The 15160-nt window shown below is 37.7% G+C and overlaps 1 protein-coding gene across 1 annotated transcript; it reads right to left on the bottom strand.

The window, feature by feature from the left end:
• Window positions 1–201: 201 nt before the first annotated feature.
• cracdlb (cracd like b) lies at window positions 202–13708 on the bottom strand. Its single transcript, XM_077246154.1, has 11 exons — window positions 13558–13708; window positions 10543–10638; window positions 10029–10185; window positions 7683–7812; window positions 7344–7505; window positions 7161–7229; window positions 5947–6171; window positions 4274–5489; window positions 1917–2230; window positions 1366–1468; window positions 202–1249 (listed from the first exon to the last, which is right to left on the bottom strand). Exons 2-11 carry the CDS (start codon window positions 10589–10591, stop codon window positions 1092–1094), a joined length of 2583 nt encoding a protein of 860 aa, XP_077102269.1. The 5' UTR covers window positions 10592–10638; window positions 13558–13708; the 3' UTR covers window positions 202–1091.
• Between the last annotated feature and the right edge of the window lie 1452 nt (window positions 13709–15160).

Genomic DNA, 15160 nt, shown 5'->3' with positions numbered 1-15160 from the left:
GCCTACTTGAATCATACTGGAATGAAAGTGTGAATATAGTATCTATATGTAGTGCAGTTTTAAGATCTGGCACATATGGTGCTTGGTCATTAGCATGATTATTAGACATTTACACGATTATATAATACATAGGCCTAAAAACCGTGTGTTGGATGTATGTTCAGCATGTTGGAGAGCAAACGCACAGGTGAATCCGGGTACTTTTTGCCTACTTTTTATTTTATTTTTAATGAGAGTAGGCTATAGCCTACTTATTTTGTCACATATTGTTTTTCACCTACTAGGCCTATACAGTTGGGAAGTATGCTATTTCAGATACAGCAGTGGTGGCAATTAAAGCTTTTACTACCCCTTTAAAGAACTTATTTGTGGCATGCTTGCGCATTTTTTGCTTACTGAGCTTTTCCAGAGCACTATGTTTTAAAAAAGGTCAGAATAAGAGTTGGTGAGATGTGGAAAAATGATGAAATGAATGTTGAGAATCACTAATTATCTATATTCACTATAACTGCCATTCCACGTGTCATCCTAATTTGAATGGAATATGAACATGCCATGGATTTATATTTTACACTTTTGTAGTCAGTGTATGATGTATCCACCAGAGGGCAGTGTAACCATCATGTTCTCATGGAGTAAGGCAAGTCTGTATTGATGTAATATTCAGTTAATATTGCATTTTATAAATGCCACTTTGATATATTGTGATATAATGCAATACCATTGACTCACTGTATCTACTAAGCATAGCAGTCACCGTTTAAGTTTATCATCACTGTATCGGGAATCAGCTGTTTTAATGTAACATAGCCTACTATAAAAACACTAACACACTATAGATATACATGTTCTTCATTCATAATTACTATGTAAATAACAATGCTTGAGTAATTACAAACATTTGTGTAAATCTGTTGAGTAACATCTTACTAATGCAAATTAATTATAATTATAATATTCGCATACAAGAGATAACAATTTATCACTCACTCAATCTCACACACACAGCATTACATTCATTCGCTGTAACATTGGGTATTGCACCACTTCATAAGTCCATCACTGAATGTCTCTGGTCGATTGTCTCGTCTTCATTCTAAAGTTTTGTCACTCCATGCTAAAGACTTTCTCTTGGCAAGCTCCATCCAGGACGGCTGAGCTCCACCTGACCGTGGCTGTTGCTGCTGAGAGACGTCTGCTGGCGATGGTGATGCTGATGATGCTGGAAGCTCAGATGTGACGGTAAGTGCTATTGCAGAGGAACACGGACATGCACATCAACGTCTATATCAAACGATGAAGCTTAAAATATCAGCAAAAAAAATAACAAACGTTTGAGAAATGACAGTCAAAGCAGTGGCTTACTTTCTGTGTTAGTTGGGACGGGTTTTGCATTCCCATCCATCTTGTCGGAGGCTGCTGCTCTCTTTGTTGTGTAATCCTCTGGTGTACAGTTCCTACCATTGTCCTGCAAAGAGTAAAGAAATAATGAAATTATATTGGATGCATCTAAATGATTAATTTAGAGACTACACAGAATAATATAATTTTTCATTTATATGCATATCATATATATATATATATATATATATATATCTTAACATATCAGCATCTATATAGATGTGTAGATAATATATATTTAATATATATATCTACATTTTATATGAAAAAAATATATTAAATATTCTGTGTAGTCTCGGTTAATCTATATAATTTCTTTCAGTTAGCATTCATGAGGGATAAATAGATATTTTTTTTATTTGTGCATTGCATTGTGTTCTAGGTTTAAAGGAATTGTTTGTAAAATCAGTGAAACTCGATCAAAATATTACCAATACCTTTTCCTTTTTTACTTAATTTTTCTATGTTTTTTTGTATATATATATATATATATATATCCTCTCCAGCCGTGTTACCTGCTTGTCTTTTGTTCCACTAGGTGCTGGTTTAGTAGTAGGTCTCTGTGAGGCCGGCTGAATTGGTGTGTTCAGTGTGTGCTGTGTTTTCAGAGGATGAAGCGCGGCGGTGGTCAGTGGCTGTACGGATGGTTTGGGAGGCTGTGCAGGAGGTGCTGTTGGAGGTGAAGGGTGGACTGGTGAGGGATTTGTGGCCAATCTGCTGAAGAATGGCTGGTAAGCCCTGGTCTTCTCTCTAGCTAGACTCTTCCAGCCTGGTTCAGACACAGATTCTTTTGTTGCTCCTGATGTATTCTGGAAAGAAGGTCTTTCATCTAAAAAAAAGAAAAAAAAGAAGAAAAAAAAACTTTATTAAGGCAGACATGTCAAGTAGAAAGAATTTTACATTTAACTTTGTTTTCTGTGTTATGAAATGACACAATAATAATTATTACTTTTGGATGACGAATTCTGATTGACCCTGCTGTGCAGATATTTTGTTTTTCCACATCTATTATTTTGGTAATATTTTGCTATAATTTCAGATAAACCCACTGCAAAAGGGCACATTTCAATAAAACAAACAGCGATTGGCTGTTGTACATGTCAGTCAGACTCTTCTTGTGTAAGTCGGCCATTGTTGCCCAGAATATCCACTAGTTAAAAGTATGAGCAACATTTCAAAGATGCAAAAAAAAAAAAAAGATTAATAATTAGCTCAGCAAAAACTGCACTTTTGTGTGATTTTGTTACTTTCAGATTACAAATAACATAATTCTTCTTATTTAGTTTTAATTTTGATTTTTGTCCATTTTTTGTTGTTGTAATTTCTGTGTAGTTATTTTCTGTCTGTTTTAGTTATTTTAATACATCAAGTCAAACTAAATGAAAATGAGAAATGTTGCCTTGGCAACTAGCTGAACATTTGTATATATTTTATAACATTTATTTTTGTAAGTCAATTTTTTTTAATTGTATTATTTAATGTGGGACTATTATGCTATTTTAAAGGTTCCTAATTTTGTTTAGGAGGTTTCCTACAATTGGCTTACATGCAACCAAGGTACATAATTCCAAACACAATAATTTCTCAAAGAGTCTGAAAACAGTTTGTTCTAGGATTTAGTCTCTATAAACCCCTCCTTCCTGAGAACCTACTCTGCTCTGATTGGTCAGCTGGCCCGGTCTTTTGTGATTGATCTACTCTGCTCTGATTGGTCGGATGACCCGGTCTGTTGTGATTGGTCTACTCTGCTCTGATTGGTCAGATGACCCGGTCTTTTGTGATTGATCTACTCTGCTCTGATTGGTCGGATGACCCGGTCTGTTGTGATTGGTCTACTCTGCTCTGATTGGTCAGATGGCCCAGTCTGTTGTGATTGGTCTACTCTGCTCTGATTGGTCAGATGACCCGGTCTGTTGTGATTGATCTACTCTGCTCTGATTGGTCGGATGACCCGGTCTGTTGTGATTGGTCTACTCTGCTCTGATTGGTCAGATGGGCCGGTCTGTTGTGATTGGTCTACTCTGCTCTGATTGGTCAGATGACCCGGTCTTTTGTGATTGATCTACTCTGCTCTGATTGGTCGGATGACCCGGTCTTTTGTGATTGGTCTACTCTGCTCTGATTGGTCAGATGGCCCAGTCTGTTGTGATTGGTCTACTCTGCTCTGATTGGTCAGATGACCAGGTCTGTTGTGATTGGTCTACTCTGCTCTGATTGGTCAGATGGCCCAGTCTGTTGTGATTGGTCTACTCTGCTCTGATTGGTCAGATGCCCCAGTCTGTTGTGTGATTGGTCTACTCTGCTCTGATTGGTCAGATGGCCTAGTCTGCTCTGATTGGTCAGATGGTTCAGTCTTTTGTGATTGGTCTACTCTGCTTTGATTGGTCAGATGGCCAAGTCTGTTGTGATCGGTCTACTCTGCTCTGATTGGTCAGATGGCCCAGTCTATTGTGCCTCAGACATTGTTCGCGGGCAGCCAATGAAGACCATAAAGCGGACCTTATTCAAATTTGTTACATTATTACTTCGGTATTTAACAGGAAGTGAGATTGGAATTGCTGACGACTTGTTTCAGCAGTTCAGAATCAATTTTATTTTAGGAGACAACTTTATTTGAGTGCACTTTGATCTTTAAAACTTTACAGACATTTTACATTCACAAACAACTGTACTATACACAACATGAAAGGTAATATTTGAAAAAAACATAATGGGGCACTTTAACTACAATAAATAACCCTGATTTAAATATTTAGTTTAATTTTATGACCATTTTCTTGGAAGAAAAAAAAACCCCAGATTGAACCAATTCAACAAACATATACCAAATATTATGAAGTTCAACAGAAAGAAAAAATTAATTTACACTCACTGTCTTGGGCAGCAAGCTGAAACTCCAGGCTCTGTGAATCTTGTTTTTTGGGAACATTGTGTTTACTCTTGGAATTGCCATCACACACATTTCTGAAGGTTTCTGTTTTCCCAGCATGCTCTTCTGAGTCAGATAGCACTGTATTACACTCTAAACTGTACCGTTTGGTTTCATCTTTAATTTTGGAAACCTCAGAGCGATATTTCAGCGACAGAGAGGTTGTGCGGAGCTGCACCCCAAAAGTATTCTTCTGTTTTCTGTCTTCAGGTTCCTCTAGTTTCTGTGTTTCAATGGGTTCTGTAGCAATATCAGTCTTAAGATTGGTTCCTGTTGTTGGTTTGGACATAATAGGAGGCTTTACTTCTATACGAAAACTCTTAGTGTCTTGTGTTTGAGCGAGGAGATTCTGAAACTCTGTTGGTTTCGTTTCTCTTGCTTCATCTTTCTGCGGCTCTAGGTTGGGTTTGTTGGATTGAGTCTTGATTCCTGGAGTACCTTTCAAATGTCCCTCACTCTGCTTTGTCACAGTCTCACTTGTTGTTTTGGAGTGATGCTTTGCAGATGCAATGAAAGGTTTTGTTGAGGCCTCCATGGCTCCTTTTGGACACGTAGGGCTCCTTATTTCCATTTTCGGATTTTTGATGCGAGGCAGAGGTACAGGAAATAGTCTAAATGATGCTTCCTCCTGGGGGCTTTCCTTTGTATTTGTTCCACACACAAGATTCTCAATCGTCTGAATCTGGATATCATTTGGATCATGTCTCTGAATAGGTGAATGGGCTCTTAATGACTCTATTGCTCTTGATGGTTGTGTAGATTCTGGAAGTCCTGATGGTGACGGTGGACCTGAGGAGCTTGAGGTCAAGCCAAAGGACATGGGCTGCAAATAAAGAGGATTTGTGGTGACTTTGCCCTCAGATTCAGGAGACGCTTCCGACTTTAGGATTTCAACACCCAGAGATGGGAAATTAATTTCAGTTATGTTTGGGTTCTCCTCCTGGTTCTGCACTGGCTTTGCAGGAGATGTCACTGTAGGTTCTGGAGAGATGGGCTCCTCTTTTAGGTCCGAAGACGGAGAGGAAGACAAACTATGTTGCTCTGTCTCTGTGAACGTCATGGTGCCATCATCATCATCATCATCATCATCATCCCCCTCAGACAGAACGTTGTCCAAATCACTAAAGCTTTCTGAACGATACCTGGGAGAAAGAGATACCTGGAAAAGAGAGATCAAAATGCCTTAAAAAAAATTTGTTTAAACTAATTTTAAACAAAAATTAATTTTAAACATTTACTATTTTTATTATATTTCAATTAATGGAAACTTTTTTGTAGTTTTAGTTAACATCCTTTGAAAATAAAATCCTACTTTAAATGGGACTTTAAATGAGTTATTTTAAAATGGCAAAATAATTGTATAACTTTAGTTTAGTTACATTAAGAAAAAATTAACATATTTGTAAATAAAATAATTCTAAATTTAATAAAATAAGCAATTCCAGTGTCCACAATGCCATTGATTACACTGATAAAAATCTAGTTTTTTAACACATCCACTGTAAAGTTGTCACTAATTCTATTTAAACTACTTTATGCTCCTTAAATCTATTTATACATACAACTTGATGTGAAGTAGCTGAGGCATATACATTTTTTCACTCTCACTGTCTTACCGTTGGCACTCTGTTTCCCCTTGTGCTGGCTCTTTGTTTCTTCGGTTTGACTGACATGCGATGACGGGCAGCCGAGTTATCCAAACTGGCCATGAAACATGCAGGGCTACTGAAGTCAACTCCTGAAGTGGGTGTGTTCGAGGCGGAGGTGGGGGAGATGATTGGCTGAGGGGACGGTTTGGAGACTGGGGATAAAGGCCTTGATGATGGCTGGAAAGGATCACCCTGAGTGAGACAATATTTACCATCAAGTAATGTATATATGCCAAGTTTTTCTTTGTAAATGATTATTCGCAAAGATTATTTTGAATAGACCCCTTTAGTTAGTTAGTAAACGTGACATTTTTGTGTGGGCGGAGCTTAAGTGGAGGCAAAACGATTCCCCTGGCCACTTCACCATCGTTAGTTTGCAAGTTTTGTCAGCTTGTTTTTTTAACTATGACTGGAGAAAATCTGATTTTATCTTAATGTGTAAGGTCACTCGCTGTCCAGGACCGCGATTTGTTATTTGCAAAAGTTAATTTTAACGTACGGAACCAGATTGGCCGAACCATAGCCTACACGCTCAGTCAATGGATGGACGATCTGACAGAATTAACTTTACCTCCGGTTGAGTGGCCTGGAACCTAAACCTACCTGATAGAGAAACCGACCATACAGAGAAACTGAGGGCATATAACTCTTTAGATGCCTATAACTATATTTGCTGAATGGTCATGTACACGACTTGTTTGGCACGATCAGCAGATCCTAGCTCCAAGGCCAGAAGACGACCATGGAAAGAGTGACATTACAGTGCAATTTTAATGACGTGAACATTTTCTAGAAATAAAAATATAGCAAATTAATTTTTTTACTTTATATATTTGATTATTCTTTCTTACCAGGTTCTTCAAAAAGTCATCACAATCAATCACAACAACCTATACAATGATCATATGATTCACAAAAAATCACAATAGTTCAGAAAACATAATGCGATAAAATTGAAGCCTGTAGTCCGTCGATTCTTGCACCCAAACACACAACAAGATGACTTGTGCTGTGCTGGAATCTGTGCTGGTTTGTATTGGCTGCCTCCAGTTTTCCCTTTGTTTTGCCTCCAGCTAACGCTATGACATAATCGTGACGTCGGTGCAAAAAGGGTCTATAATGCGTCGTCAATATTACATATTATTATTATTATTATCATTATTATTATACATGACTATTACCTGTTCTTCTTCTTCACTTCCCGTTCCTGCTAAACTCAGAGAGCTCAGATGTTTCTGAGATTCGGGATACTGTAAGAAAAATGGCATTTGGATTCCATCAATAAGGTCAAAGTTAAAGTAGTAGCAAATGTCTCTGTTATGTTTTAAGTGTACCTAAACTTTCCATCTCTATTGTTCTGTTACCTTGTAAACGGCTCTATGCTTCACTCGCTCGTGGAAGGACGTCTCAGGTGGACTGCATGGTAAACCATCATCCTCTGAAGTGTTTCCTGAGTCCTCTGTGCGTTTGCCCGGAATCAACATTGGAGGAGGACCTAGATGTAAGTTCTGTTGCTGTAGTTTCAGCTGCAGGAACACAATATAAACCGCTTTCTATTTAATGGACCCTTACTCAAATTAAAGTTGAACAAAGCACAATGCTGTAGCATAATAAGAGTAGTTCAAATAGTAGTAGTTCATCTGCTGTCTTTTTCTAACAAAAACATTTGCAAGCTGTTGGTTTCTCCACAAAGAAGGCCTTACTTGTAAGGCCTTAATTTTCCCATGAACGTTCTCTTGTGAAAGAACGCGTGTTGGTTCTGTGGACTGGGTCTGATCGCTAAAGAAGATGCTATCGTGAGACAGCGCCCTGGAGCTCAGACCCTGCGGGTACCTGCGGATCAGATTCAATAGGTTTGTTTTTTGTTTCAGTAGAATATCTGTATAATAACATAGATATTGTACTAAATATTTGTATTGGTTATATGAAATAGTATATATTCTATGTATTGTACCATTGTTTTACTATATATATTTTAGGTTTTACATATGCATGCACCTCCACACACTACAATGCAATATAGTGTACAAATAACCAATTTCATTTGATATCAGATTAGTAAACAAGCAGACAGCTCTTTCATGTTAAAGTGCCCTTATTATGCTATTTTGAAGGTTCCTAATTTTGTTTTGAATGTCTTCTAGATTTACATGCATCCAAGGTTGAAAAAAAAAACTAGTTTGAAGCTTACTCTGCTCTGATTGGTCAGATGACCCAGTATGTTATAATTGGTCTACTCTGCTCTGATTGGTCAGATGACCCAGTCTGTTGTGATTGGTCTACTTTGCTCTGATTGGTCAGATGGTTCAGTCAAAACTACCATGGTCAAACTACCATGACCCAGTCTGTTGTGATTGGTCTACTCTGCTCTGATTGGTCAGATGACCCAGTCTGTTGTGATTGGTCTACTTTGCTCTGATTGGTCAGATGGTTCAGTCTGTTGTGATTGGTCTACTCTGCTCTGATTGGTCAGATGACCCAGTCTGTTGTGATAGGTCTACTTTGCTCTGATTGGTCAGATGGTTCAGTCTGTTGTGATTGGTCTACTCTGCTCTGATTGGTTAGATGGCCCAGTCTGTTGTGATTGGTCTACTGCTTACTACATGTCAAACATGAAACGTCCATTACCATATCTGAATTTTAGCTCCTGATCTTCCTCAGCACTTGATACGCTGTGATACGATCAGTAACGATTGCGTCAGTTCTACTGTATCAATTCCAGTCCGAGTCCGCATACTTTGGAAGTGCATGCAAAGTGGATTTGCTTTGGCAGCACAGAAAACGGTGTCTTCTCGACATGTGAATAACATGAACCAAACTTATCCAGACTCAGCTATGTAAGGCCATCTAATTCGATCCAATGGCGGTACTCGATTAGAGGTGAAGGTCTCACGCGTGTTCCGTCTCTTCCCATGGCAAAGGGATTTTTAATTAAATGCAATACATTTTATCTTATGTATTAACTCGTTTCATCTGACTCCATAAAATGAAAAGGTTTTTCAATGATATCTGTGCATCATTAAATGTGAGCGAATGTTTTACTATTCTTTTAAACTCTTGAATGAAAATAATGTCAAAGTCAATTAGAATAATCAAATGTCATAATTTAATATGTCAGGTAAATGTATCATTATAATTTCATAATAAATTCAAGGATAATCAATGCAAAACATCAAATGCTCTAGAACAAAGAGGAAAAAGTTTACCCGACAAGAAATGCGTGAGGCTGAGAGTCTCGCAACTCTCAGCCTCACGGGCCGATCTCAAATATAGAAAAGGCCCCGAGCTCTCGCTGCGTTTCATTATATACCCAGACCTCATTTCAAATCTAAACATCATCCACAGTGGTAAGTCACCATTTGCTAGCAGTGGAAAATTAGCATTCAGTCAGTAAATGGTCAGAAGGTGTTAACTCAAAGACACACCCTCCATTGTGGAAGATGTTTCTAAACTTCCTAAGAACATTATTATCTTTTGGGTTTACTTCTTTGGGAATGAGACATTTGTACCAGTCGCACCGAGACATTTCAAATAATACCAAATATGTATAAACCTTGATGATAATCATTCACATTAAATCATTTAGATTCTTGTGAGAGTTTGGGAGATCTCTGCCAGGATGAAGAATGGGGGAGAGAAATGTAGATTAGGATGAGGGAGGTGAGACCTTCGTCTCAATAGTGCATGAGGGGGAGTTCAAATGTTAATTTCCTTCGTTTTTTTCAGAGAGTGGCCCTCTCTTAAAGTCCTTCCAGTTTTTCCAGTCTAACAGCTACAACTAGTGTTTGAGGGTCAAAGTAGATGATGTTCTAGGGCAGCCAAGACAGACCATAGGCTTACATTATGCAAAAAAAATTTTTTTTAACTTATGCAAGTTTGTGTAGGAAATAAGACTGAAATTACTTACGACTCGATATAGGCAATAACTTACACATTAATATTTATCGTGAATTTTGCTGACCTTTTACATTCACAAATAGCTATATTATACACGACATGAAAGAATAATAATAGGGCCACTTTAATTTATTGACATATCAGCGACTTACGAAAACTCGTCTTCAGAGTCGTAGCCCTTCCTAATGTCCTCTGGAGCAGTGATGTCACTAGCGGACTGGCTTTGCTTAATCAGCCCTTCGCTTTCCTTTTTCTTCAGTTTCCCAAAGAGACGCGTCTTCAGCTGCTTAAAACGTGACTTCTTCCTTCCTGTTGAAGAGACTAGGAATAAGAAAGATTGATTTGCATGGATCTCCAGAATTAGAGATTAATGACGTCATGAGAAGATCTGTTTGTAAAGTAAGGTCAGATTTGGTTCTGTCTGATTTTTTTTACTAGAGCTGTTTATTTTTTTATTATTAATTATTTATTCAATATTGGTGTCTTATATATCATTAGGCAACAGTGATTTAACCATGGTTAAGGGAGTTTTAGACACTCTTTCTTAACGTTGTGTCAAAAAAAGCCCTTAAACATAGTAAAATCACTAATGCATGTATTTCACGTTAATAAATCCTTAAAAAGAAAATGTGTGAATGTATTAAAATCAGGAATTTGAACACAAACCTGTGAGTTCCTCTCCATTTTTGTCCATTTCTCCAGGGCCGGATTCCATGTTTTTATCTGTTGATCCACAATAGAAGAGAAAATCATTTAACGACTCTGAAAAAAGAAAAGAGTATACATCTCACGTGTGCAGACTGGAGTAATGGAATTACAAACAAGACTTTAAATAGAAACTGTGTAAAAGAGTGTCTGCTGCATGTCTTTTTTATAGCAGTAAAGATCAGCTGATCACAGTTAACTGATGCACTCTGTTTGCACTTTAGTACATCATTTCCTGTGTTCAAACAAAGGTGATGACCCCTGTTCTAAGCATTTGTTAGAATCCTCAATGTCCTAATAAGGAAAGAGCTGCTCTTTTTTTTTCAGTTTAAAAGTTCTTTATACACAATTACACATTACAGTAGTGCACTACTACATCATATAACCCAGTTTATTGCTCACAAGTTTGATGTCGTACATGTAAAACCAGAGAGTCATGTGCCGGTCTCTTTGCTTTTATATTGGCAAACAGGATGACTCACAGCATCTGCTTTCATCCTCTTTGACGTGTCTTAATGTCAAACCACAGTTTGTGCAAACATCTCCTGTCTTTCTATTGGCTTTGTGTTGTGATACAATCACTGGCCACTTGTAATACAGTGACTTCTAAGGGGAGAGAATAGCAGTTCACTTTGGCCAGGACACCAGCTGCTTAGTGATGCACAAGGGTGACGCAATTTTTAGTAAATACTGGATTGTAACTACCTGTAACCTGGGAAACCAAGCCCTTGTCCAAGCTCTTACCATTCATTAACCACACACTCTCACACACTATCTAACACACATGCCCTCAGATTTGTTCTTTGGAGTGTCTAGAACACTTACAGTATTTCATTCACAGATTAGATCAATAAACTTATCAGGTGTTGATACAGTATGTCCTAGCAAAGTAGTTATTTAGTGCATTGTTGTGCAGTCGCAACTCGCCCCTAATACACTATTTGAGGGGACAGCCATTTGTAATGGTGTCCAAAACCAAAGTGTAAGTTATCGAGTGCACTCATGCTATCCCATAATGCACTGCAATAACAAGTGTGTGTGTGTGTGGGGGGGGGGGCTGGATTGTGGGCTACTGTATCAAATGCTGTTTGAACTGACGCGCTACAGCGATCTATCACATTAAAAAGCGCCAAAACGTTTTATTGTGTGAATCTCGTAAAATATTGCCAGAATCTGACAGCTGAGAATTTGTTCCATATCATAAGTAACCTTCTCTGTCTTGTCTGTCGGTGTCAGTGTCCTCTTTGTCCGCGATTTTTCTCTGCGTGAGAAAATGGATGTGTGGAGAGAGCGTGTGAAAAGGGTCAATTGAGTGAGTCTCACGGTCAATGCGTGAGAGTTGGCAGCTCCCATAATGGACTGTGAGGGTCGCACCGAACGAATTTCCCGCCTTTCGCCAGAAGATGGCGCCTCCATCCATTTTCTAAACCGCTGGTCCAATGTGGCTACAGCGTAATATCATGCAGGTACAAGCTCCTTTTTAGTTGATTATTTTAGGTTTCTTCATAGTTTCCATAACAGAGTTCCAGATAAATCTTTTTATCTTACTACCGGAGCTGCCTAAATTTGCTAAGTTTAAAATTATTATTAAACGGCAAGCACAAACTATGCAAAAATGGCAGCCCTTTCGGCACACTATTAAAAGTATCTCTTGTATCTCTTAAAATTAATAGCACATCTCTCCTCAACAAGCATGTGAATAATTATGCCAAATTTGAATACTTGAATACTTGGCATTAGTGCTTTGTTGAAATAGGTCCCTAATACTTAGTATGAGGAATAATAATAGTGATGATAACCATGCTAATAAAAGCAATCATCAGTTTGTTATCATGACTGTAACTTTATCCTGGTGTGCTCTCTGGGGTGTGTGTATGAAACGTAGCATGAGATGGTTCTATAAAAAACGTAAGCAATCAATTAATGTAAATGTCTGTGTTAGCATATGCACACACACCTGCTACTACTGTCCTCAGGCCTTAACCCAACATATGCACACACACCTGGTACTACTGTCCTCAGGCCTTAACCAAACAATCTAATGCCAGAAATACCAATAAACCCTGTTGTCCTTGCTGTCTAATATAGAATCTTTATGCCATGTGCTTCTGAGCGTGCCGAGGATGACAAAAGTGCTGTACATTCACTTTATGCAATATAGTGGTCAGGATTAGGATCAACACAATGGAAGATAATAGACTCTTGTTTAACCAAAAGATCAAAAATCAATGTTATGTTATAATAGAAGGAAGGCTAGAACATCAAGGGTCGGCTTACTTCCCGCAGGTCGTATTCATAAATATCAATGTGTTTTGCATTTGCATTTTAAGAGGCAAAATACGGCTGTATTGGCTGCTGAGTAATAATGCTGAAAATTCAAAGTTGGCATCACAGGAATAAATTATATTTTAAAATATATATATTTAAAAAGACTTATTATATATTGTAATAATATTTCAAAATGTTACTATTTTTACTGTGTTTTTGATCAAATAAATGACTGATTGAGGACCACTAAAACTTAAGTTCAGTCTCAGTTTCTGAGAAGAACTTGATATTTGAAATCGACACCTAAAAGAAACACACCCATCCCTTCATTGCCCACCGCCAAATGAATGAACATGCTATGCAAACTCAGGCGACTAGAAAATATTCACAAAACATTTGTTTAGGTGTTGATTTGGTTGATTTAGGTGTTGATTAGGTGTTAATGTCAACAGCGTTTCTCAGAAATCGCTTACTGCAAGTCATTTCAACTCTTCTTTTTTTTCAATTCAATCTTTCCTAGTTGGAAACTAGTTTTTTGTATAACTTAAAAATGGAATTGGTTAAATTATTAAGAGTTAAAGTAATGGGAAAACATGTTGTCATAACTTATTGATCATATCATTTTTCTTGTAGTAAAGCACCTACCTGAACTGGTTGTAAAAATGAAAACGAACAAAAGCATGAAATAGTATCTTCTTCTAAACTTACCCTCGTCTGAGAGATTCCTTTGTTTTCTTCTGTGGCTTTTTCCGCTGTGGTCTCCAGTCCTTAGTTTTAGATCACTGACATCTGCAAATGAAGTGAAGAGGGGATTATGGCATGGCAGAAAGACCAGGTTAGGGAAAGAGTGAGAGAGAGAGAGAGAGAGAGAGAGAGAGAGAGGAGAGAGAGAGAGAGAGAGAGAGAGAGAGAGAGAGAGAGAGAGAGAGAGAGAGAGAGAGAGAGAGAGAGAGAGAGAGAGAGAGAGAGAGAGAGAGAGAGAGAGAGAGAGAGGTGGGAACAAAGAGTTTGGTAGTAACAGGATGTGAGGGCAATAAATTAGATGTTTTAAAACTGCCTGGCATCTTCTCATTGGTTATTATATGGTGTTTTTTTTTGTGTCATTTTTGGAGCCTGACGAGATCCATTGTCATTCAATTCTTTCAATGTACTGGTAAATTATTTTCTTCACTTTCCCTATATTTGCTTTCACCTTCTTGACCTGCTCAACTCTTGCATTGCAATGATCTCAAGGAAAGTCCCTCAACAATCATTAGTAAAAGCCCTTACTAAAGCATATTTTTCCTCTGCAGGAGTTAATAAGTAGACAGCTGGCTTTTCCCCTAAAATATTAAAGTGATCATTTGCTTAATAATTGCCGCAAAAAAATAATTTTATATATATAATTTTCTGATCTGAATACCATGGAAACATTCATAGTGGTTTATAATACAAATAGGTTGAATTAAAACCATAGGCCATTACTTTTTACCCAGCAACAAATGTCTCCTGGAGACAAAAACCTGAATCTTTAACCACTGGTAAACCACATGATAAACTTAATTTGTTTTAGAGAATGAAAAAATAAAGGACGCTTGCATCGCCCATTTCATTTACATATTTGCTAAAGTACTTTATAATGTGTATACTGTATGTTTATTATGCTATAATGTTGGTATCCTGTATTATGCATATACTTTTTTACAGTGAATATATTCTAGATTCTGTACATCTTTTACATCTCGTGACTGTGACAGACCACACACCCAAGATTTTAACCCACTTTTACACTGATTTGAAAACTCCAGCTACAGATCCATCAGCAGTGAACCGAATGAAGTTGTCAAAAGCTCTCAGCTTGTCATTAAAAAGCAAAGGCTGGTATCAATGTTCAGATGCATGCAAATAAACAACTCGTGATTACCACTGACTTGGCCACGGTACATTTGATTGAAAATGTAATTTAGTTCTTTGACCTGTCACACTTAGCTCTGTGTTGACATTGAAAACTGCTGGGTTAAGTACGGCAGGTTTTTTTTTCTGTATTTGCATATCTCTGTTGCATATCTCTGTTTTGCATATCTCTAACTATGTTTTATGCACTACAACTGATTTAAAACTAAGCATAAGGCTGAGATGCTTGAGTAAAGTCCCACAAAGTGCACTCAACACATTTATATCAAGTCTAATGCTGGCTATTGGAATTTTCGTAAATACGGGTTGAAAATTGGCCTCTCGAGTCCTATTTATGACTGGGAAAGATCATTTTGCTACCCGAGTTTCAGAGTTGGGCGGGCTATACGCTTTAAATATATTGGAGGAAAGTTTAGTT

The sequence above is a fragment of the Siphateles boraxobius genome, unplaced genomic scaffold (assembly GCF_051911475.1).
Source record: "Siphateles boraxobius isolate OS27281-9 unplaced genomic scaffold, OSU_SipBor_1 29, whole genome shotgun sequence".
NCBI lineage: Eukaryota > Metazoa > Chordata > Actinopteri > Cypriniformes > Leuciscidae > Siphateles > Siphateles boraxobius.
The sequence above is the reverse complement of the archived record's forward strand: the minus strand, read 5'-3'. Positions and strand labels throughout refer to the sequence as shown.